A 23,704-nucleotide genomic window follows, 5' to 3' on the forward strand; every position below is an offset into this window, starting at 1 on the left:
GTTTTATGAGACATATGGGTTTATTTTATTTTATCTTAATGATGGCTTAGGCATTTTATCTGCTTTGCTTTGTACAGCACTTTTTAAGATTATTTGTTTTTTTTTCTTTTGTTTGTTTTTTTTAATAATAAAAAAACATCAGGCTGCATTAAAGAATGATTTATTGACTTTTCATGATGGTTAAACACAGAACATGCTGAATGCATTATGAATAAAGAACATACAAGTTCAACTTGCACTGTGCACTGTCATTGATATATTTTACTGTATCATAACTGCCATTTGTAAGAATGGGTTGTGTCTCCAGATTTTTGAACTGCCACTTTTTAGGTATGAAGTCAGTGTTGAGAAAATAAAAGCACTCAATAAAAAAGGCATATATTTTAACCAGAAAATATATCAACAAGAGTTGGTCTTGCAATTTATAGTATTTCATTTCATTTAGTCTTTCAAAAATTTAATTGGCACATAATCATCCTGATCATCATCTCCAAGGATAGACTTAAGGAAAGGCACCACTCTGAAAAGATTGATGTGGAAATCCCTGGAATCTTCATTGGACTCGACCAGGCCGCCTGCAGTGCAAAGTGATTGGGTTCCCCAACTGACCACTCCAACCTGTGAACAAATAGTAACTTTACAAAGTCAGCAAGACTGCACATAGTTATATTACCAAGACTATTATTTTCAGTGAATATTCAACACCAAGTTTTCCTAATTTGTGAACGTTACTGTATAATTATTTACCTGTATTGTGCGGTACTCAAAGGTCTTAAACACAGCACCTCCAGAGTCGCCTATCCAAACAGATTCACAGAGTTACTACAGTTAACTGCTGTTGCTCATGTATTAGTTCTTAAAATCTAAATATGACAAAAAAGAACAAACCTGTACAAGCTACATGATCTCTGTGCTCAGTCAGACCACCAGTACACAGGAAGTTTTTAGTCACAGGAATCGTTGGATCTGTCACCTTTATGCCTTCTGCCTTCAGTGCTTTGTTGATGCATGTATTTCTCACATTATCACCAAGTTTAGCAAAGACATCTTTTTCTTGTACCAGAGGTGCTGTCTTAGTTAGGAAACTGAGCCGTTCACGTTGTTTATTCAACAAAACTTGCTCTGTAAATGAAGAACACAAAACAACATTGTTTCAAACCTTTAGGAGACATAAAGATCTCTTAATTGTTTATCCTTCAGTTTTATCTAATTTTAGATCAGTTTCAAACTTGCCTTTTCTCTCCAACGTTCTAGAGAAAGTTGTTGCAGTTACAGTTGCAGTCTTTTTCAGAAAATAATTCTATTTTGGGGAATTTCCAGTCTGGTTTTAGGTCACGACACAGCACTGAGTCTGGTCTGTTAAAGGTGTACAATGAAATTGCTCTCTCTATTAATGCTAAGTGCCCTGTTGTTTTGGTACAACTGGACCTCACTGTGGCGTTTGACACAGTTGACCATACAGTCCTGTTGTCTCGCCTCGAACAACTTGTTGGTATTTGTGGTACTGCACAACAGTGATTTAACCCTTACTGACAAATAGAAGCTTTTTTATAATGGTTGACGACTTGTCCTCCTCTTTGGCATCTTTGTTGTGTGGCATACCACAAGGTTCTATACTCGGCCCTCTTTTATTCTCACTTTACATATTGCCACTAGGCTCAATTATTGCCAGACACAACTTAGCATTTCACTGCTATGACATTCAGCTTTGTCTCCCAGTGTCACCAGGATGTGGTGATTCAGTAAGATCATTGACTGCCTGTATTGCTGACATTAACCAGTGGTTACACAACAATTTTATCCAAAACGACTTACATTTGAGAGTAAAAACAATGAGAGCAAGCATTTAAACAAGATGGGACATCATAATTAAGTGGTAGTCAGACTGCTGTGAGTCCAGTTGGTCCCAGGTGCTGTCATGCAGAGCTAGAGGCAGTGCATATTATTTTTTTTGTGTGTGTGTGTGTGTGTGTGTGTGTGTGTGTGTGTGTGTGTGTGTGTGTGTGTGTGTGTGTGTGTTTTAGTAACAGAGCATAACTGTCAAGAGGGAGTATAACTCTGGATTAAGGAGTGGAGGTAGACTGGAGCCGTTTGGGTTATTGTTTTGTAAGCCAGAAGCAGAGCTTTGAATTTGACGCATGCTGCAACTGGAAGCCAATGGAGAGCGATTAGCAACGGCGGGACATGAGCTCTTTTGGGCTGGTTGAAGACCAGACGTGCTGCTGCGTTCTGGATCATCTGCAGAGGTTTATCTGAGCATGCAGGCAGGAGTTGCAGTAGTCAATGCATGAAATGAACAGAACCTGGACCAGGAGCTGTGCCGTGTAGGTAGGGTCTGAACCTCCTGATGTTGTAGAGAGTGAATCGGCAAGATCGAGCAACCGGAGCAACATGGTCCTTAAAGGTTAGCTGATGTCTACCATGACACAAAGATTCCAGGTAGAGGACGTAGGCACAAGCGTGATAGAGTCAAACTGCACGCTTATCTGTGGTGGTAAGGAAGGGTTGGCTGGAAAGACAATAACCTTGGTTTTAGGCAGATTTAGCTGAAGGTGGCGATTCTTCATCCATGCGGGAGATATCAGCAAGGCATGCTGATATTCACATTGAGACGGTTGTGTCATCAGGTGGGAAAGAAAGTAAAAGCTGAGTGTCAACTGCATAGCAGTAATAGGAGAAACCATGAGAGTTAATGACTGCACCGAGTGAGGAGGTGTATAGTGAAAAGAGAAGAGGGCCAAATACCGAGCCCTGAGGCACCCCTGTTGTAAGCCCATGTGATCTGGACATTCCCCCTTGCCAAGATACTTTGAAGGATCTTTTAAAGCTCTTAATGGCCTCATGGTTCATCTTATTTTTCTGACATGCTGTCTCTTCAGAACCCAAACAGAATTCTCATGTCTTCTAGCCAACTTTTGCTGGAGGTCCCGAAAGTCAAGTATAAACGCTGGGGTGAGCGGGCTTTCTCTATGGCTGTTATGAAGGACCTCACTGAGACAGAGTAGAGTTAACAGGTCTGTTATTGACAGATGTTCTTTTGGGTGAGGAGCTTACTAAGCACAGGGTTCAGGAATCCAAACACCAGAGTCCTGAGATAAGCCAGGTGGGTTGGGACAGGGGAGGGGAAGAGGAATTGTCCAGCATTGCATGAACAAGGTCCGATGAGGAACATATTTATTCAGACTAGTTTTTGATACTTAGAATTACTGTGACATGTTATTTAATTTTATTGTATTTTAATGATGTACTTCTCGTTTCATAATTTGATTGTGTTTGCACTGGTATTATTGGAAGGCACTTTGGTCACCTTTGAGTGTTGTGAAGTGCTATATAAATAAATATTGATTGATTGATCAGTGTTTGTCAACAAGTTAAGTGTAAGAAGTAATCATGAGAAATAATGAATAGTGAACTTTCTTCTGGTTTGTTAGGAAAACCTATCCCAAACTTGGAAATAGAAGAACCCAAATTTTATTTTTGTTCATTATGAAAAATCTGTAAATCACTTTGGGATGCTCTTATGCATTTGATAAAAGGCTGTATAAATAAAGCTTACTTTATGGGAATGGAGAGCTCCACACGCTGGGTTCAAAATTCAGTGAATTACAAATACCAGTTCTTTCGGAAGCAGCTAAAGCAAGGATCTCAAATCAGGTCCTTGAGGGCCAATGTCCTGCAGGTTTTAGATAGTTCCCCTACAAGCTGATGAATCCATTTAATTTGAATCAGGTGTGTTGGAGCAGAGAAGCATCTAAAGCCTCCAAAACAGCAGCCCTCAAAGCCCAGAGTTTGAGATCCCTGTGCTCAATAATAATTGTACATAATTTCACAATGTTTTGCATAAAAATGGTTCTTTATTTGTATTTATGAAGACAGTGATGTTAAAGCATGTATGAGTTACCACACCTTGTTGTGCACATGTTGATACACCGACCAGTTGTAGAGCATCACTGGTTTCCTGGGTGCAAGGTATGCAAATAGGTCTGAAAGAACATTTTATTTCAAACTGAGTATTGAAGCTTTTTTTTTAGTATTTCTTTGTTTGTTGTTGTTTTTTTTTCATTTGTTAATATTTTATTGATAATCCTCAAAGCAGAAGTAAAATTGTAAAATGAAATACAATTACAAATAACAGTTTTTTTGGACACAAGTTCTTACCTTGCAACAGCAGAGATGTCAACATCATCCTGCAGTTGGATGAGTGCCACATCATAGTCATAAAACTCATCAACACCTTGGTCCTTTTTTGCTGTAATGTTGTAGTCCGGGTGTAAAATAAAAGTTTTAACTTTTTTTACTGTAAAAACATAAAATAAAAGATTCAGTCTGGTGTTTCTGAGCCCACTGTTGCCATCAGGAGTAAAGGATAATACTGTCTAAATTTCTTTACAATAATGTCATTGACATTAACAAATAGAAAAAAAATTAGGTAATTATTTCACTTTAAAGCCTCAAAAATAACCATTACTGAAGTAAGAAATGGACACTGCAACACTGTTTTTAAATAATAAAATAAGAGATTATGTTCAGTATGTTTATACAGTAAGAATAAGAATCAGGTGTAAATACAAACTTTAAAGCAAACATTATTTATTACCTATGTTGCCTGGTCTATCTTCAATTTCAACCGTGACCTGGTCTGGTGTGTCACCAAATTGGAAGCAGTGAGCGGCAGTCAAGACAAACTTAGATGATACCAGAGAGCCGAGGCATCTCTTTGGGTCTTCTCCCTTAAATTTAAAAAGATAAATTAAATTATTTGTTAGCAGTATTTAAAGCTATACTATTTAACATACTGCAGCTGCATGTTTGAATTACGGGGAAGCTAAGGGAAGCTTGGCTTTCCTGAATAGCCGAAGAGCTCCTCCAATGACATTCGGCTGAAACTTTTTAGGAGAGCCCTAAAAATAGTCCACTTTCAAGTCACATTTATTTTTTCAATAAGATTCCTGATGCTTCTTGAAAATAATAGTAGTAATTTGTCATCTTTGTATGTTTATTCATATCCTTCCATCCATCCATTATCTGTACTGCTTCGTCCAATTAAAGGTTGCGGGGGAGCTGGAGCCTAACCCAGCGTTAGCAGGTGAGAGGCCAGGTTCACATGCAGGGCATGTTTAATCATATATATATTTAATTAATTAATTAAATCTTCCAAATGATGCAGGTGATCCGTTCTGTTTCCTTCAGCACCATGGACAGCACCATTGTTTCTTTGTCGTGTACTGTGAGCATCCAAACAACACTTATTTACCTGGACAATGACGAAAACCACCCATGGATATCGTTTCCTCTTGCTAATTTTGTCGGCTGTGGTGTCATAACCTTTGTGAAGACCACACAGACCAACTACGTCCCGTTCATCTGCAAAGTTATTAGAGACCATAAATTGATGTTGTACATGTTCACAGATGCATAACACATATACAGATGGTGTAGTTACAGTTGTACTGGATAGGATAGCAAACTTGTGGTTATTATTATTATTATTATTATTATTATTATTATTATTATTATTATTATTATTATTATTATTATTATTTTATTTATTTATTTTTATTTTTTTTTATTAAAATATCTAAATGCAAAAAGACCCTGTGATTATACAGAAATCTCTCATACTCAGTTAGGTAGCACAGATGTAAACACAAGCTGGATTTATACTCAGGCAGCGTCTTTGTACGGTAGGGTCAGCGCAGCTGATGCCCAATAAATGTCCTCTCACATTTGAGTGTAGGGTCACGGGACCGTATTACAGTTTCTCCTCTGCAGTAACCACACAAATTCAGCAAGAAGCTCCAAAAATATGGAAAATATGTAATAACAAACTGACCAGTCACAAGGGAGTATTTCTGCATTACTGCACTGCAAGTTGGGGTGTGTGTTGGGTCTGGAAGAGGTGCGTGTTAAGCCTCCATGGACCTACACAGAGCTTACGGCGGTGATGGATTTAGAAACGTGGGGCATTGGCACGCTGGTGAGTGTGCTCATCTGCTCAAGCATAAGGGGTACACATAGTTTTGGTGTCATGTTGCAGTTGCTCTTCCTAATCTCAAGGTGGCAGCTAGGGCAGTATCAGCTGGTAAACTCAACAGGATGGAGTTCTTTTGATAGTTCACTTAAGTTCAAGTAGGTATTCCCTGTTTTAAAACAGCAATGGTCTCCATCATGGTGCAGTGTCCTCATGAGCTCGTGGAAGCAAACAAAAAAATTATTTGATCAGTCCCTCATCGACATAATCCACTGGTTATTGTTTTTTAAAAAAAGGCAGGTACCACACAAATTCAGCGAGAAGATCCAGAAATCCGGAAACGCGTAATTCCAAACAAACCAATCACAAGAGAGTACTTCTGCGTAACCATCTGCATAGCAGGGGTGCACGTCAGGTCTGGAAGAGGTCCATGTCAAGCCTCTGCCGACCTATGCAGCACTTACAGCGGTGATGGCTTAACCAACCTTACGCAGAGGCTGCATAAGTATAAATCCAGCCTTACACAAACGCTGTACGAGTAGACATGCATAGCAACTCAGCTAAGCTTGCGCTACTAATGGGATCTTCATGGCTAAGTTGGTAGAAGGAAAAACAAAGAAAAAATGTAAAGTGGAGAACAGGACATTCTTGTCGGAATGGGAAGAGTCATATTTTTATAGAAAGAAATGACAGACTCTTTTGCTTCCTTTGCCAAACTTCACTGTCTCACTTTGAAGCCTCTAACACAGAGCATGATTTAACCCCTGACCATCCCATCACAGTCAAGTAACTCCCAAAGGCTTGGCAGTTTGTAAGCACATAGCAAATAACTTTTGAAAAAACTGGTTAAAAAGCAGACAAGTTTTTTACTGCTAATCTATTAAAACACTTGGGAGACATTGCCATTATATTAGCTTAGCACAAAAATTGTTTTGCTGGCCGAAATGTATTAACGTAGCTAGTAACAAAGTAACGCACCATAGGGTAGTGGTAACCGAGTTACTTTATTTAAAGAGGAATTCATTAGAGTATTAGTTACTGACAAAAGTAACTGCATTACATTAATGTGTTACTACCCAACACTGGTCAGTGGCAAATCAGATTAACTATTTTACTGTCCTTGATGCCTGTTCCGTGTAGACTGTGACAGTAGAGCACATGGAATCAGCGTTTAGATGATGGAAGGTAACGAGTGAAGCTGGGAAAATGTGAATGCAGAAAAAGTTGAAGCTAAACAGAACAGCACATCAGCTGTTTGTAACTATATTGGTTACAAGAAGGAAGACACACTACAAACACAGGTACTCTGCAAGACATGCCAAATATGTGTAGCAACTACCAGGAGACACATTTAATCTCCGCTGCCACCTACAGAACACCTACAATGAGCTATAATTGAATCCAGCAGACATTTGTGTCTTGCGCCATCTTGTGGAGCCGCCTTTACTGCAAGTCCTAATTAACTTGTATCTGCAGACATGAGCAGTGACATGTTTGGACTGTTAACGTTAGACTGTGGTCAGCAGTTACTCATATAGGTATCTTAACTGGCACTCTCAGTTATTTTGTATTTCTTATTAGTTAGCCATCAGTGAATTAAACTATGCATTATGTACCAGAAACTGCTTTTGTTAACAGACAGTCCACACTGAAATATTAAACACAAATCTCCTTACAACTTATCAAAAGTTGGTAAAGAAATTACTTCAAACTTTTGCAAAGTCTTTGAATTTTCTATGATATTTCTAGTCTTTAGGCTGAAAAAAAAACCACTGCACATGACCTGTTTGTGTTGCTGACCAAATGATTTTTATTATGAAGAATAGAATAATTACTAAAATCTAGCGTTAGCTAAAACAACTCTACTAGTGTTCATACAGCACAAGCTAAAGTTTAATAGACGTCTGTAAAATAGTTTTGCGAGTGGAGAAAACATCAAAGCAACATCAAATTTTATTTATTGCAGATCATATTGTCATCGCAACTTTCATCAGTGTTATTCCATTTTACACATTTTTTCTATTGTGATGCAGCCCTAGTTTGGGGTTCATCATCATCAGACCACTGACATCCTCTTAAAAGCTTCCTTTGGGGGTGTGAATGCATGTTGTGTGTGTGTATGAGTGAATGTGAAAGAGGTTATGATCAAGTTGTGTGTTTTTAAAATTATTAGTTGTGTGTTTTTATGTAGAACACTTTGTGCTGCTGAAAGTGCTATATAAAGAAAATCAGATTTAATTTGAAATAAAAAAAATGTTCATTTGTCTCCTTTTTGTTGCATTAGTGCTCAATGATGAAGGTTAGAGTGGATAGAGTAGATGTCACACAAATATACACACATTTTCATTTTCAAAGATAACTCACCAATTATGTCATCAAAGGTTTCATTTAAATTTGTATCATGTTTCAGCCTGAAGTAATGCTTCCCTCCGGTTCCTAATGCAAGGGGCTGTAGGTCAGCATCAGAGATCTCAACCCCAATGGCAAAAATATATATGTCTGAAACAAAGTGACACGTGAGATGATTACTGGTTTCTTTGACAGGTCAAAATACATTTTACACTAATGGCATGTGAAACTACAATCTTATAAAAATTGAAAGTTACCAAGATATTCCTCTTTGGTTTGTTCATCATGGTTTGAGTAAACCCTGCTTTTTATTCTGGCCACGGTGGGTTCAGGAGACCCACCCATGTTATAAGCACCTGCAGAGACAGAAAGCTGCATATTAAATGAATGAAATGAGATCAAAAAGTAGACTTCATTCAAAAAATAGTATAAGATTTTCAGGCTTTTAGCCTTTAAACTGTTTTAAAATTGGATCATACTTATTAGATCCTAGTTATTGATAGAGGAATAAAATATATTTTAAAGCTAATAGGCCACATATTATAGAGAGTGAACTCATTGATCTGATCAATCTAATTGTATTTGGAAATTAGCATTTAATTAACAATTAATTAACAGTTAAGTATCATTGCTAAAATAAATTCTTCAAATGCACTAGGAGTTGGAAATTACCATCTGTAAAAAGGATGATGATGTGACGATGTTCCTTAAACTTTTCTTTAGTACGTTCCTGTATGATAGCCATGCGTTCCTCAAATCTCTTGAAGACAGCATACAAATTTGTTCCAGTGTTTTTGTCTTTCATTCACAAACAAACAAACAAACACACACACTGTTAAACTTAATATTTAAAAACCCAGTTGTGTATTTAAAACATTAACAGTATGTCAGTGTGCTTCACTCACCACCTATTTCAAAACTTTCCACCTTTTCTACGAGGGAGGACAGTGATGGTTTTTCACCAAAGAAATCAAGAATGTTGACGACTTCATATATTTCAGAGGAGAAGAAGACAATTTCATAGTTTGGTGACACAGTGAAGGATGAATTCTGTGGATTCATAAACAAGATGAGGTGGGTGATATAATCTTTTAACACATCTTTGGTAACGCCATCCTACATTAAGAACTGCCTATTCTTATTTTGTTAAATAATCCATTTGTTGGCAGATAAGATTTACAAAACACATACACACACAAAAGATGATAATTTGTAATTGTAATGACCTTAAATGCTTACAGTCAAATTTCATGAAGTTGTGTAAGTTTTATGTTTATAATTTGTCTAAAATTACCTAAAAATCTTTCATTATGCATTACTTGGACAATTTAGATGTCAAGCATTTCTTCCATATGCGGTGTATTTGGGGAGAAAAATAAGAGTGAATATCCATTTCCTATATCACTTATTCCAGTTCAGGGGAAGCTGAAGCCTATCCCAACAATTAGCAGGCAAGAAGCAGGACACACCCTGCACAGGTCTATCTGTTATAACCTAACATGCATGTCTTTGGGCTGTTGAAGGAAGCTAGAATAGCTGCAGACAGCCCATGCATACACAGGGAGAACATGCAATCTTCACACAGAAAGGCCACTGTTCAAATCCTTCCCACAACCCCACCTCTTGCTGTGAGGCTGTGGTGCTAAACGCCACATCACTGTGCAGTCCTATTAATGAATATTCTTTTCATTAATAAGTCACATTTCTGACCCCCATGTAAAACTGACCTCTCTGTGCACTAACTTGTCAGTGTTTTTCAATGAAGTTATTAACATTATCTTCACACTAGTGCCACTAACTTTGATGTTTTGAACATATTCTAAAATCTCAGAAAATGTATTGTCAGTGTGCAGCAGCACTATGAAGTTTCACCCCATGTGAATCCTTACACCCCAAAACTGGGACCACAGTAGGCGGTACTTTCCTTTAGAAAATACAATATGAAACAATATATATACCTGTAACTCTCAATTTTCCAAAACTGAAAGATGTTTTACTCAAGGATTTGCCTGTTTTTGGCACCATTGTTATTCCTTTGGTTTTGACCAGTTTATAAAAGGCCTTCTTAAGTGAACCATCCCCACATTATGATACTTCTACCACCGTACTTCACAATGGCGATAACTTTGGAGCTCTACAGGTCCTCAATTCTTACTTCATGCATCTTTGTTATGTCTGTGTTTAATGCCTCTTTTCTCTGGTCTAGGAAACTTTGGTTGATATTGGATTTTATGAAATTCCAGGAGATATTATATTGAAGCATGGAGCTGTCCCACAAATAAAAATAAATTGGGATCTTATTATGTTATAACATGATAGTTTTACTGTAAAACATGAAACTTCAATTTATTTATCTTTGTTCTTTTGATTTCACTTCACAGATTTGGGCTATTTTGTGTAGGTCTGCAATGTAAAATATAAACCACAACAATTTAAATTAAATTTTGTAAAGCAAGAAAAAATAGCATTGCAGGCTTCATCTTCTTCATAGATAACATACAAACACTACAGCCTACTTTGGATGGTTTTAGAGAGGAGACTTTCTTTTGGTTTATGGTTTCAAAACTGTATTTCACCCACAAAAAGAGACAAAACAATCATAGCATATCTCAGGTATTTAATAAACATGTGCATGTGCTTGCTTTAAACACCCACCAAAGCTTCTAAATTATTTCTACTGTTCTTGTGTCTCACCTTTTTCATAAGTGTTACGATGGCTTCTCTGGCTCTTTGGACGTAGGTTTGGTCGATGCTCTCAGAAATATCCACACCAATGTAGATGTTAACTGTACCATTTTTTGACATCCTGATTATTCTGCCTTCTTGTGTGTCTAAGTAACAACAAATATTGTTATTTTACTATTTAGATAAAATATCACATTCATAGTTTTCTTTTCTGTGCATTTCATTGCCATCCTTGTTATATTATTATAAACAAAACAAAGGCATGAAACAGGGCTGATTTTGACTAATTTGATTTGCAAACTTAAAATGTTATATTAACCTTCATATGCTTAATTTGTTGATAAAACGTGATTCAGCAGTCACAGTTGTGATATAACTATACTCATAAATGATGTTAATAATCAGATTAGGTTCAGGAACTTACTGGCAGATTGCCAAGTGGTGAGGATGTCCTTGATTGCATTGCCAAACTCCTCAGAAATCTCAAGGGCAGTGTCAAAAGTGTATTTGTCTGCAAGATGTAAAAGTCACAGAAAAGCAGTTTTCACTAACTGGAATTTTTTTCCCTTGTAATTATTATTATTATTATTATTATTTTTTTTTTTTTTTAAGTCTGAAAAATACAAAAACAAAAGTATGCACCCATCACTCCAAGAAGTGCAGGGAGACACTCAGGAGTTTAAAATGGGATTTTAAGTAGGAAACTGATGAAGGATCATGTGTTTTCTCTGTAAACGTGCAAGCAGACCACTTTTGATTTGAGCTGGTGATGTATACACTATTTATTTACGATTATTTCTGTGGTATATGTTGTTTCTGCGCATGCTTGAACCACGTGGTAGTTACATGACAGCAGAACAGCACTGTGGCAGATAAAATTTTGAGCATTTTGACAGTCAAAAGGTTTAAAACAAAAGAACAAGGAAAACTAGTACAAACTAGTACACATTGTGCATGCCAAATGTGTTGTGATTATATTAAATCTGTCCATCGTGTATTTACAACTGACCAGATCACTTTATCTAGCATGCATGTAAAGATGTCAGCTGGAATCTCTGAACAGAATGATTTCAACTGGATTGGTTAAATATTTGTCCATGTAAACGTAGCTAATGTCTGATAAATTCTTCTAAATTAATGCAACTGTATTTTGTACAACCACAGATGGAATTTCTAAGTTTTCATTGTTATTTGAGAGAAAAAAGATTGTCTACCTTACATTAAAAAGAATATAAGATTATAAGTTCCATTTTCAAAATTGTCACCGAAATGGCATTCATAAACTAGCTCATTTTACCTCACATGATAGACGAAAGTAAATAATAATAATAATAATAATAATAATAATAATAATAATAATAATAATAATAATAATAAAATAGAGTTCATTACAGCTTGTGAGTGGGTTGGTTTGGCTAAGGACTGGATATTATAAAACCCTAACAAAAACAGTGGGAAAGATATACTGACTATTGCCATCAGGAGACACTTTGAAATCTGCTTAAAACAAACTATATGTGTATATATATATATATATAAATATACATATATATATATATATATGTAGATAGATAGATAGATAGAGACAAAGCGAGAGAGAGAGGGAGAAAGAGAGAGAGAAAAAGAAAGAGAGAGAGAGAGAAATAGAGAGATAGAGAAAGAGTGAGAGGTAGAAAGAGAGAGAAAGAACGAGAGAAAGAGAGAGAGAGAGAGAGAGAGAGAGAGAGAGAGAGAGAGAGAAAGAGAGCGAGAGATAAAGAGAGAGAGAGAAAGAGAAAGAGAGAAAGAGAGAGATTCCTTATGACACAGATATGAGGTCAGCATGGCTCAGTGGTAGCCCAAAAGATGACTTCCAGCCTGGATAGCTCATGTCAAGGTGTCCCTGAGCAAGACACCCAGCCCCTAATTGTTCCTGATGGGTCGTGGTTGAACGCCTTGCATGGCAGTTTCTGCCATCAGTGTGTGAATGTGTGTTAATGGGTGAATGTGACGTATATGTAAAGTGCTATATAAGTACTGGCCATTTACCATATGAATCTTGTTAAACAATATTAGGGGACTGTCCTAATTTGATTAAATGACAGTATATAAACATCATGTGTGTCTCTTACAGTAACATGCCGGCTCTTTCCCGGTCCACTGGCCATTCTCCTGACACACTCTTTCATTTTGTCCCACCAAAATCAAGTCCCCACTGCAGGTATATTTCACTTTGTCATCAATTTCAAATATGTTTCCCATTCTTGAGGCACCAGGTGGGATACCAGGATCAGCACAGGTATTACCAGCTGAGGTAAAAGACAAAAAACAAAAGCTAAGCCAACAAAGAACCACAAATGTCTTCGATTCTTACACAATCTTGTAAGAAAAGTCAGGAAAGAGTAATTAACAATATTGTGATATTCTCTACAGAAGTCAAGAGCAACCATGTCTGAAAATATTTAGCTTTGGTTCCTATTATCTTGTTACTGTAAGTTAATCATTCTACCATATTGAGATTGTAAGGCTGCTTTTCATTTAAAAAAATGTTAATTTATCTTGAGAAATTGGCCTTTTGTTTTCTTGAGATTGCCACCTGCTCTAACTGGTCATCACAAGATAAAAAGCTAGGTCTTCTTGGGTTTACTGATAATGGCTTTCTTGAACTTTACCAAAGAAATAACTTTTTATCATTGTTTATTTTAAAATAATTCAGCTGTTAATTGGAGATTACATAAGTTATTATTGTTATTTAAGAATACAATACTTGTTATCCTGACATACATTTCACTTATCTTGATCATGGTGTTAAAACACTTTTTTTCAATCATGGCCACTCATGGCTTCTGTAATCCTCTGCTAATATAAAGCATGATAACAAACTTTTACTCAACTAATCAATTTATATATTAAAATGAAAATACAAACCACAGAAACTACTGGTTTATATAGTTCAAACACAGCATAAAATTAAAGTACACACATATTAAACATAACTAAAATAAATAAATAAAGCTTATTATGTTGGTCAGGACTTACAGTCACGGCTGCAGATGGGAGTGGAACCGCTCCACTTTCCATTTGGTAAACAAGTACGAGTGGATGAGCCTCTCAGCGTGTATCCAGAGTAGCACGTATACGTAGTTGTGTTGGTGACATAGTACTTGTCTTCAAAGGGGTCGACATTTCCATTCTGCATCACAGTGGGGTCTGGGCATTCAACAACTGTATAATAAAAAAAATATTTAAAAAACCTGTGTTATGATGCAGAGCAGGGATCCTGGGTCAATCTTCAAAGTATCACAGGGAGATATTATGTTACTCACGCTTGCATCTCTGATTTGTTTTAAGAGGAGGATCCCAGCCTTTAGAATAGCAGATGTGGGTAAATTTAGGGTATGGATAGTAGCCTTCAGAACAGTTGAAGACCAGCATACTGCCCGTTTTCAGTCCCTTGCTCAACATAAAACCACCCCCCTGGTTCCGTACATTATCCAGACTGCAGTCACACTCAACCTCAACACCTGGAAGAAAATGATTGTTTTGATTTTAGAACGTTCTCCAAAAAATGAGTTATATGTATATGAGTCATGTTCACATGATTCTGTGCTAAATTTAAGGTGCACCCCTTTAGTACACAGCTTTCAACAGGTCATTCCAGGCAAACTAAACTAATTATCTTGATTCATGTTAGGGTTTTTTTTAAGAAAATAGGGGAACTAAGGTTTTACAGATCCGTTTTTACATGCAGGAAATATCTGGTCCTCACCAGCTCCTTAAATGAATTCAATACAAAATTAGATGAACAACAACAAGACAATTTACTGATATTGTAACATTTTTATTTATTTTAATTTTATATTTTTATGAAAACTACACCAGAAGGCAGGAACAGTGTGTAAACAAAGCTGTAGAGCCCCCATCAGCTGCATAAGATTAGTAATGACAGAAAATAACACAGAAAATGTTTTAGGGGATAAGCTCCAGGTCTGTATAGTAAGAGATGTTTTTTTTTGTTTGTTTGTTTTTTTGTTGTTGTTGTTTTTTTTTGTTTTTTGTTTTGTTTTATTTTTTGTTTGTTTGTTTGTTTTTGTTGTTGTTATATTGTTTGTTTGATAAACTTGTGGAATATCTGTTACCTGTAATGCTTAAATTTGTATTTAATATTTCTCATTGAAAATAATGTTTCTCGCTTTAAAATGATGGACTCCGTATTGATTGGAAATGGTTTTTTAGAACCCTTCCTAGATTGATGGACAGAAATATTTGTTTCTCGAAGGTCCTTGCTGATGTCTTTCTTCATTGGCATTGTGTTAACACATAAAAAACAAAACAAAACATTATGTTTTATAGATTTCCGTTTACATATGGATCCAGGTATGGGCATAGATTAGGAAACAATTTAACTTGTCAGTTAAACCATTTTTACTTTATTTCATTTTTTTAGATAGTTTTTTTTTAAGTCTAGGTTGTATTAAACAACTGATTAAACTGATTATTACAGCTAAAGTGGTGACCTGCTGCATTATCATCAAGAATATGGTATTAATGGAAATCCTGATTCTGAGCATCAGAGGAAAAATACACCAGGCCACCGCTTTGGCCCCACCCTTGTTCCCTACTGCTTCTTGGAAAACAGCTTACAAAAAATGAGCTTACAGTAAATAAAGTCTTCTCCATTTTTAGCATTGAACTGTTCCTGTGAAAGGACCCGAAAGTGAAAGGACCTAAGAAGTGTTACTGTTTGAGAAACTTTTTTGTAACGATTTGAGCTTAAAATACCATTATATATTTTAATTTGACAGTTATATTCATTTTGATCCTTTTGGGTTGTTAGTAAAAAAACACTACATAATGTTTAAGATTGGCACTATAAAAAGAACATATTGGGAACATGAAATTTTCAGAAAAATATTATTTAAAAAAACTTTTCTCAGTGCTCTGAATGCATTAATACACACAAGCAAATGGACATTATTGTCAGTTGAAAATTCAAAATTGCTTATAAAGTGTAAATCTAATGTTGAGTAAGAATACATCACCCATACACAGGAGACATAAAAGCGCAGCAAGCCAACTCCAGCGGACAGAAGCTCCCATGTTGAATTTTGAAGGGAAACTTTGAAAATGAGATAACATGGGGCAGATCGCTTATTTCAATGGACAGTGATGTACAGAGAGAAGGACAGGTTACTTATTAACTTTATAACCAGTAAACAGAGATCAATATATGAACGTGTCACAAAAAACGTTACCACACACGATGACATTTAGCTTAAATAGTTGAGAAATTTAAATAATTTATGGAAAATTATGAGAGGATAACTGTTTAAAACTGTTTATCAATGAGAAAAACCAAAATGACATCAGAACAAAATACTAGGAACAGCTTTAATGGATTCAGAACAGCTCAGGTCACGTGTTGCTTTTGCCTGTAGCTGTCCAGATTTTACTCTGTGTTGTACATTTTGGTCTTAAATAGGCCATAGCCTTGCTTTTTGATCCAAGGTTTTCTGCATTGTGTACATACACAGTTAAATGTTGCATACAAAAAAAACACCATTGTGAAATCAGTTTAAAGGGCAAACATTTGCATCATCATTTCCCAAAAGCCGGGAGCACATTTAAGGATTGTTTAAAATAAATTGGCTAAAACAAATTATCAGGAACCCTACCTCTATCTGGAACGCTATACCTGTTCATATTCTAAGTAAGTTGGGTGGCATCCTTTTTTTTTCTTGCTTGCTTTTCTTGCTTGACACTTAGGTCACAGTTGAATCTTTAGCTGAAGGACTTTCTCTGCTAATGCATCTAAACTATTTATGATCAATGTAGCATGTGAAAACACTGTTACTGTTAATGCCTTGTAAAAAAAAAAGTTAATTATTCAGAAAAACTATTTTAGAAATAGAACTATACTAGTTCCTCATTTGTTGTTATTGAGTCATATTATAGTTATAGTCTGAATAACTTTTTTATTTTCTTTTTGTCATTACAAAATGTCAATTTTGCCCCAAGTTTAATCTAATATGCTGACAATATACTGTAAGCTTAATTAATCTAGAAGCACTTACAAGATTGTTCCTTGCTTCATTTCTGAGATTTCCTGAAAGTTTCATTTAAAATCGTCCATAACTTTTAGAGTTACATTGTGAACAGACAAACAGAAATAATAATAAGAAGAAGAAGAAAAAGAAGAAGAAGAAGAAGAAGAAGAAGAAGAGGAATAAGTTTAATCTTTGGTGAACAGCTACATGTGGAAAACGCAGTGTTGCAGTAGTGCTGTGCAGGTAATACGATTATTTGAACATGTGTCAGCAACTGAATGTCGTGCTTGTTATCCCTTAAGTCATTAGGATATTTAACAACACAGTTTCATCATCCGATTGTACAGTTTGTCACATAAAATGGTAGACATTCAGTGGGTAGCCTTCGCTTGGATTTTACACTGTGTTTACAGATAAGTAGCAATTATACTGGATAATGTTGTGCATGTATGTTTGTGTGTGTTTGATGACCAGCGTTTGACTGTTTCGGTTTATATCGTTAGCATGGCGGTGGCATTCGTTGAAGACTGGGGCCTCGTTCAAACGCTGGGCGAAGGAGCCTATGGAGAGTATGAATGCTCATCTTTCGAAATATATAACATTTCACATTTTACATAGCTGATGGTTTCAAGGTTACACACACCAGTAAGTCAGTAAGTCCTTAAAATTGATATTTGCAAATCTGCGAAAAAAAAAAAAAAAAAAAATTTAAATGTATGTATCAGTCAAATTACTTGAAAGTAATTGCCCATCAGATCAGTATCATAGTTATGTGCATAATCTTAAAAGATTGCTCATAGTGAAGTGACCTGAAGGATATTTAAGGATATTAAGTTTTTCATGCATGTCTTGATAATCCCCATTTGTTGCCTCATGTAAAAATGATCTAATGATCTAACTGGTCTGTTGTTTTTGTCCTTATGGTACCAGAGTGAGGCTGCTGGTGAACAGACAGACGAAGGAAGCGGTAGCAGTGAAGGTGTTCGATGTAATGTCAAATAGTTATACATGGTGAAAATAGTAAATGGAGGGAAGTTCTCAGTGCATCATAGGGCTTCTCCCCAGCAGTCTGAGCCTGTGGCAGCGTAACTAAAGGAAAGGCCAAGAGTCCCCAAGCCACCCTTAACAATAAGGTTTATCAAAAATGAAAGTTTTAATCTTAATCTTAAAGATAGAGATGGTGTCAACTTGCAAAATCCAAACTGGGAGCTGGTTCCATGAGAGAGTGGCCTGTTACTGAAGTCTATCTCTCTCTAGGTACTACAAGAAAACCTTGAGTCTGAATGTAGCAAGACCTTTATTCCTTCAGAAGGCACATAAAAAATAGTATTTATTGAATCAATTAATTTATGTCTGATTTGTGTCACACTTGTCATATAAATTTAATGTAGTAGAAATTTCTAGATTTTAACAAATATATTTGTGGTAGAAAATCTATCTTTAGCTGTTTTTTGGAGCTAACTTTGTGTCTTTAATTGAACTGCCTGTATTATTGAACTTTTTTGGGGGGTTGAAATTGAGTAGATTTCTGGGTTGTTATTTCATCAGGCGAGCAGTCTTGTTTTATAAGAACCCTGCTCAGTATGGGAACATTTATTCATGTTTGCTAGATGCTCATCCACCCCAACATTGTGAGGTTTTTTGGCCATCGGAAGGAAGGGCCAACTGTTTACCTGTTTCTGGAGTACTGCACTGGGGGAGAGCTTTTTGACCGTATCGGTAAGACAGACCCGTTTTATTTATTTATTTTTCATAAAAAAAAAAAAAAAGAGGTAATCCCCCACACAGAGACACTGTTTTCTGCTACCTTGTGTTTCGACCATTCATGCCATGCTGTTCAGGTTTTAGTGGACTCTGGAGCTGAGGCTAATTTTCTGGACGACGGCCTTGCCTCCAGAATCGTCCTCAAAATGGAACCTCTTTCTCCTCCTTTTCAAGCCCGGGCCCTGGACGGTAGTCTACATTATTCCATCACCCAACAATCTATACCCGTCAAACTTGTGGTTTCAGGCAACCATCAGGAGCTGATCCGTTTCTTTATAGTTACCACGCCCGATTCACCAGTAGTTCTGGGACATCTCTGGTTATCGTTACATAATCCTCACATTGACTGGAGAACTGGAAGAGTTATTAGTTGGAGTACTGACTGTCATACTTCCTGTCTCCATTCGGCTGTCCCCTTAACTTCTTCTGTTTCTAGCCCTTTTCCTGATCCTCCAGACCTGTTCAGCATACCATCAGAATATCAGGATCTTAGGGAGGTTTTTTTGTAAAGAAAGGGCTCTTTCTCTTCCTCCTCACCATCCCTATGATTGTGCCATAGAGTTACTTCCTGGTGCTCCATTACCTTCCAGCTGGCTGTACAATATATCCAAGCCTGAGACTGAGTCCCTGGAGAAATACACCTCTGGATCCCTGGCTGCTGGCCTGATAAGACCTTCTTTTTCTCTTGTGGGGTCAGGTTTCTTTTTTATACCTAAGAAAGCGGGATCTCTCTGTCCCTGTATTGACTACTGGGGATTGAATAAGATAACTGTTAAGAATAAATATCCGCTGCTGCTTATGGAGTCAGTTTTTAACACCCTTCATAGCTCACCCTTAACTAAGTTAGACCGCGTATCATGTAGTCAGATTAAAGGAAGGAGATGAATGGAAGACAGCATTTAAGACACCCCTAGGCCACTTTGAATATCGGGTCGTGCCTTTTGGCCTTTGTAACGCACCAGCAGTCTTCCAGGCCCTGATCAATGACGTGTTGAGAGACTTCCTGAACCGCTTTGTCTTTGTCTGGCTCCTGGAGAACCGTCTTTTTGTTAAAGCCGAGAAATGCGACTTCCATAAACACACTATCTCCTTTTTGGGCTGCATTTTTGAAAGAGCGCAGTTTAGATCAGACCCAGAGAAGGTCAGAGCTGTTACTGAATGGCCAGTTCCCACGTCAGTTAAACAGCTTCAAAGCTTCTTGGGCTGTGCTAATTTTTACCGCCGCTTCATTCAGGATTATAGTTGCATTGCAGCCCCCCTGACATCCCCATCTACTCCTTTTTAATGGTCTGAGGAGGCTGCTCAGGCTTTTTCACTGTTAAAGAAATGCTTCACTTCAGCTCCTGTTCTCCGTCACCTGGATCCTAACCGCCAGTTTGTGGTGGAAGTAGATGCTTCTGATGTGGGGGTCGGGGCAGTGTTATCCCAGCAGTCTTCCGACACACAGAAGCTTTATCCCTGTGCCTTCTTTTCCTGACGTCTGACCCCAGCCGAACGAAACTACCATGTTGGTGACCGGGAGCTACACGCCATTAAACTGGCCTTGGAACAGTGGCGGCACTGGCTAGAAGGAACCACATTGCCATTCATCATCTGGACGGACCATAAAAACCTGGAATATCTACAGTTAAATAAACAAATGAATCCGCAGCAAGCCCGTTGGTCTCTTTTCTTTAACTGGTTCAACTTCACATTATCATACAGACCTGGATCCAAGAACCTGAAACCAGACTCCCTCTCCCGTCAGTTCCTACCTGAAGACTTGGCACCTGCTGACTCCATTTTACCCCCATCCTGTATTGTTGCTGTTGTGACCTGGGGTTTAGAGGACAGATTCAAGGAGGCCCAGCAGTGACAACCGGATCTTGGAACAGGACCTCCTAATCGTCTTTTTGTGCTGGATGCTGTCCGCTCCCTGGTCCTTCATTGGGGGCATTCCTCCCGTCTTGCCTGCCATCCTGGGGCAGGACGTACCCTCTCTCTGCTTAGGCATAGGTTCTGGTGGCCCGAGAGTTTGTGGATGACTGCTGCACCTGCGCTTGCAGCAAGGAGCTGCACCAACCACCCACCGGACTGCTTCGTCCCTTGCCTTTTCCTAGCCGGCCTTGGTCACACATCGCCTTAGACTTCATCACCGGATTTTCTGCCTCTAAAGGTAACACCACAATTATCATCATTGTGGATCATTTTTCTAAGGCGGTGCATTTCATTGCCCTTCCCAAGCTTCCCTCTGCCAGAGAGACTGCTGACCTGCTAGTGCATCACGTCTTCCAACTCCATGGACTGCCTACCAATATAGTGTCGGACAGAGGTCCTCAATTCACCTCCCAGGTCTGGAAGTCCTTCTGTCAATCGCTTGGAACAATGGTGAGTCTGTCATCGGGTTTCCATCCCCAGACCAACAGCCAGGCTGAGAGGACCAACCAAGATCTGGAAACTGCTCTGTGATGTGAAGCTGAGGCCAACCACTCTTCCTGGAGTGACCATCTGGACTGGGATGAGTATGCTCACAATTACCTTACCTCTTCTGCTTTGGGCTTGTCTCCTTTCGAGTGCTCCCTAGGAGGAGGTTTCTGTTCCATCAGTCCAGCTGCATATCCGTTGGGGGGTGAGGACTAATAAATTGCGTTCAGTATGGACCATCCCTATTGAACCAATAAAATGTTGGGGGGGGTGTGTTGTGGTTCCGGCTCTGGTGTGTGGCATTGGTGGGCGTGCCTGTTTCCCTGGCTATCGGCTATTCATCTCCACCGCATTCTACAATCAAGCAGCATGGATTTAAGACCAGCTCAGCTGTCAAGTCGTTGCCAGATTGTTGCCTTACCCAGTGGTAGCAGCTCTCGGCCATTTATGCATGTTTTGATCGCCTTGTTTTTTGCCTGCCTAATTTACCGTATTTTTGCTCTGCTCAGAGATCCTGCCTGTCAGTCTGTCCACCTGCCTGTCTGCCCGCCTGCCTGCCTGCCAAACTTCTAGCCCTACCCGTGGATTCCCTAAATAAAGAAATTATTGATTCCATTCCAGTGTCTGCGCTTGGATTCTGTTCTTTCACCCAGACCCTGTGACAGGGAGACATTTAATTGTCAAATAAGGAACAATTCCGTATTTTAGGGGATGGTTGGCAACCCTACCGCTAGCTTGAGCTACAACTGCTTTGCTGGCTAACAGTATCCAACCAGTTGTTAAACCTGTTAGCACCTGCTGATAAGTCAAATCGCATTTTCCAAAAGTGCTGTCACATGTCTTATCTGTCTAATATTCATCATCACTGGACTAATACCTTACTTTACAGTATAATTGCAAAAGAAATTACCTTGTCTTTGCGCAGCTGCTTTGTCAGCCTTCTTTTTTTGTTTCCCTTTTCCTGCCCCAGATGGATAATTCCTTTTCATAACGAAGCCCACAAAACATTCACTGAAACAGCCTTCTTCCATAGGGGCCCCCTAGTGGTGCGGGGCCTTAAGAGGTCGTTTAGTCTGCTTAGTGGCAAAACCTGCTCTGTAGCGAGATATCAGCTGCAGCTGCAACCACAGATTCATGTGTCCCTCTTTCTCATCTGCCTCTGGAGGCATCATCTGCTGCTGGGTTAAACTCTTATCTCTTCCTTACAAAGTGTAGTAATTCACAATTATGTTTTCAGTATGTTAGGTTCATTGTCTGGTGCAGATGTTTGTATGATGTCTTACAGAGTTGAAGTAATTTGGACAAAATAAAACAAGATACATTTGGTTGAGCTCTGGTAGTCTCTCTCTAAAATTAACTTATGTAAAGTATTTGCGCAGGTTAGTAACTGAGCGTTCCACCAAAGTTCCTTTTGACTTGATATAGAAGTTTATTGAGTGGCGTAATGAAAACATCTATGTTGAGTTCTGAGTCTTTTCTTAAATGAGAAATTTCTATTTTCTGGTAAATCTTTCCAGATCTACAGCTGATGTCAGTTGGATCTGATTGTGTTGGCAAAAGTTTTTGTTTATTTCCAATAGTAGAGAAAAATACTTCTGAGCTGCTACAAACACTAGACACCCCCGCTCCCTGGGAGGCCCCCCAGGGCAAGACAGGCCAGGAACAGTTGTTCCCCCCCCCCCATGACTGGGCCACGCAGCGACCGCAGCCAACAAGCCGCTACCGACCCCAGAAGGCACCTACCCACCACACACCCAGGGGGGAAGGAAAGGAGCAAGAGGAGAATAGTGGGTGAGCCACCCCCAGGCATCCCACTGTACGGTAAAATCATATCTCCCTTTCGAAGATCTAGAGAGAGTTATTCAACTTTTTATCACCTGAAGCATCAAGCCAAGACTCCCCTGTTCCCCTCACCCATCCTATCTACAAGTTTTATGACCCGAAATATTCCCTTTTTTCTTTAACAGATGGCCAAATTGTTTATTTAAACTGGGTGCCCTAACAGCCTTGTGATTAATGACACTTAGCCATCTTCCCCTGTTGTAAAGGATCTGCTCCTCCGGACATTTCACACATGTAAATCACGCAGATACCATCACCCAGCCAACTAAACATTACTTCCACAGCTGAAATCTGTTACAGAAGTGTCAAGGAAATGACCATTTTCTCTTGCAGGACTGTTTAAACTAAAATCTTTAAACTGCCTTAAATGTTGACTTCTGTGATAATGACTGGTTTAAAATAATTCCATTCAGTAAGAAGTACGATTTGTAATTTGAACAGGTTTTCTGAGACGTATTGTTCTAGAGTTACAATTGAATGGATTTTTACCATGGAGCAACAACTCCTCCTAGTGGCCAATTTTACGGTTTGTTACTGTGGTTGACAGACAAAACTTTCCTTGTGACTTGCAGAAATTTTCCCCCCATAAATATTCATGGCTAAACTGATAATGTATTTTTGTAAATATAAACTTCTCTTCCAGGTCCCGGATCGTCAAAGTATA

The 23,704-nt window shown here is 38.2% G+C and overlaps 2 protein-coding genes across 2 annotated transcripts in view; one reads left to right on the forward strand and one right to left on the reverse strand.

Annotated features, from left to right (window-relative positions):
- Window positions 1-212: 212 nt before the first annotated feature.
- Window positions 213-16,124, reverse strand: LOC121653937 (complement factor B-like). The gene is made up of 17 exons (XM_042007725.1): window positions 16,027-16,124; window positions 14,311-14,508; window positions 14,024-14,209; window positions 13,117-13,293; window positions 11,430-11,516; window positions 11,015-11,151; window positions 9,226-9,370; window positions 8,993-9,118; window positions 8,578-8,676; window positions 8,336-8,470; window positions 5,255-5,364; window positions 4,598-4,730; window positions 4,159-4,297; window positions 3,907-3,983; window positions 889-1,122; window positions 748-797; window positions 213-618 (listed from the first exon to the last, which is right to left on the reverse strand). The coding sequence occupies exons 1-17, from the start codon at window positions 16,121-16,123 to the stop codon at window positions 442-444; spliced, it is 2,307 nt and encodes a 768-aa protein (XP_041863659.1). The 5' UTR covers window position 16,124; the 3' UTR covers window positions 213-441.
- Window positions 16,125-17,191: 1,067 nt separating this feature from the next.
- chek1 (checkpoint kinase 1) overlaps window positions 17,192-23,704 on the forward strand; it is a 33,377-nt gene continuing 26,864 nt past the window's right edge. Inside the window, exon 1 of the mRNA XM_042007724.1 lies at window positions 17,192-17,274. The gene's annotated coding sequence lies outside the window, so the exon portion shown is untranslated. The remainder of the gene's footprint in view (window positions 17,275-23,704) is intronic.

The sequence above is a fragment of the Melanotaenia boesemani genome, chromosome 15 (genome assembly GCF_017639745.1).
Source record: "Melanotaenia boesemani isolate fMelBoe1 chromosome 15, fMelBoe1.pri, whole genome shotgun sequence".
Lineage (NCBI taxonomy): Eukaryota > Metazoa > Chordata > Actinopteri > Atheriniformes > Melanotaeniidae > Melanotaenia > Melanotaenia boesemani.

Bases quoted from the DNA above. Each gene is read 5' to 3' on its own strand.
- LOC121653937 (XM_042007725.1), bottom strand. From the start codon at position 16,123: ATGTTATCTCATTTTCAAAGTTTCCCTTCAAAATTCAACATGGGAGCT. The intron at 14,509-16,026 runs GTGATGTATTCT...ATTTTCTTCCAG, and splicing joins TTTATGTCTCCTGTGTATGG to GTGTTGAGGTTGAGTGTGAC. The intron at 4,298-4,597 runs GTAATAAATAAT...ATGTTTTTACAG, and splicing joins AGATAGACCAGGCAACATAG to TAAAAAAAGTTAAAACTTTT.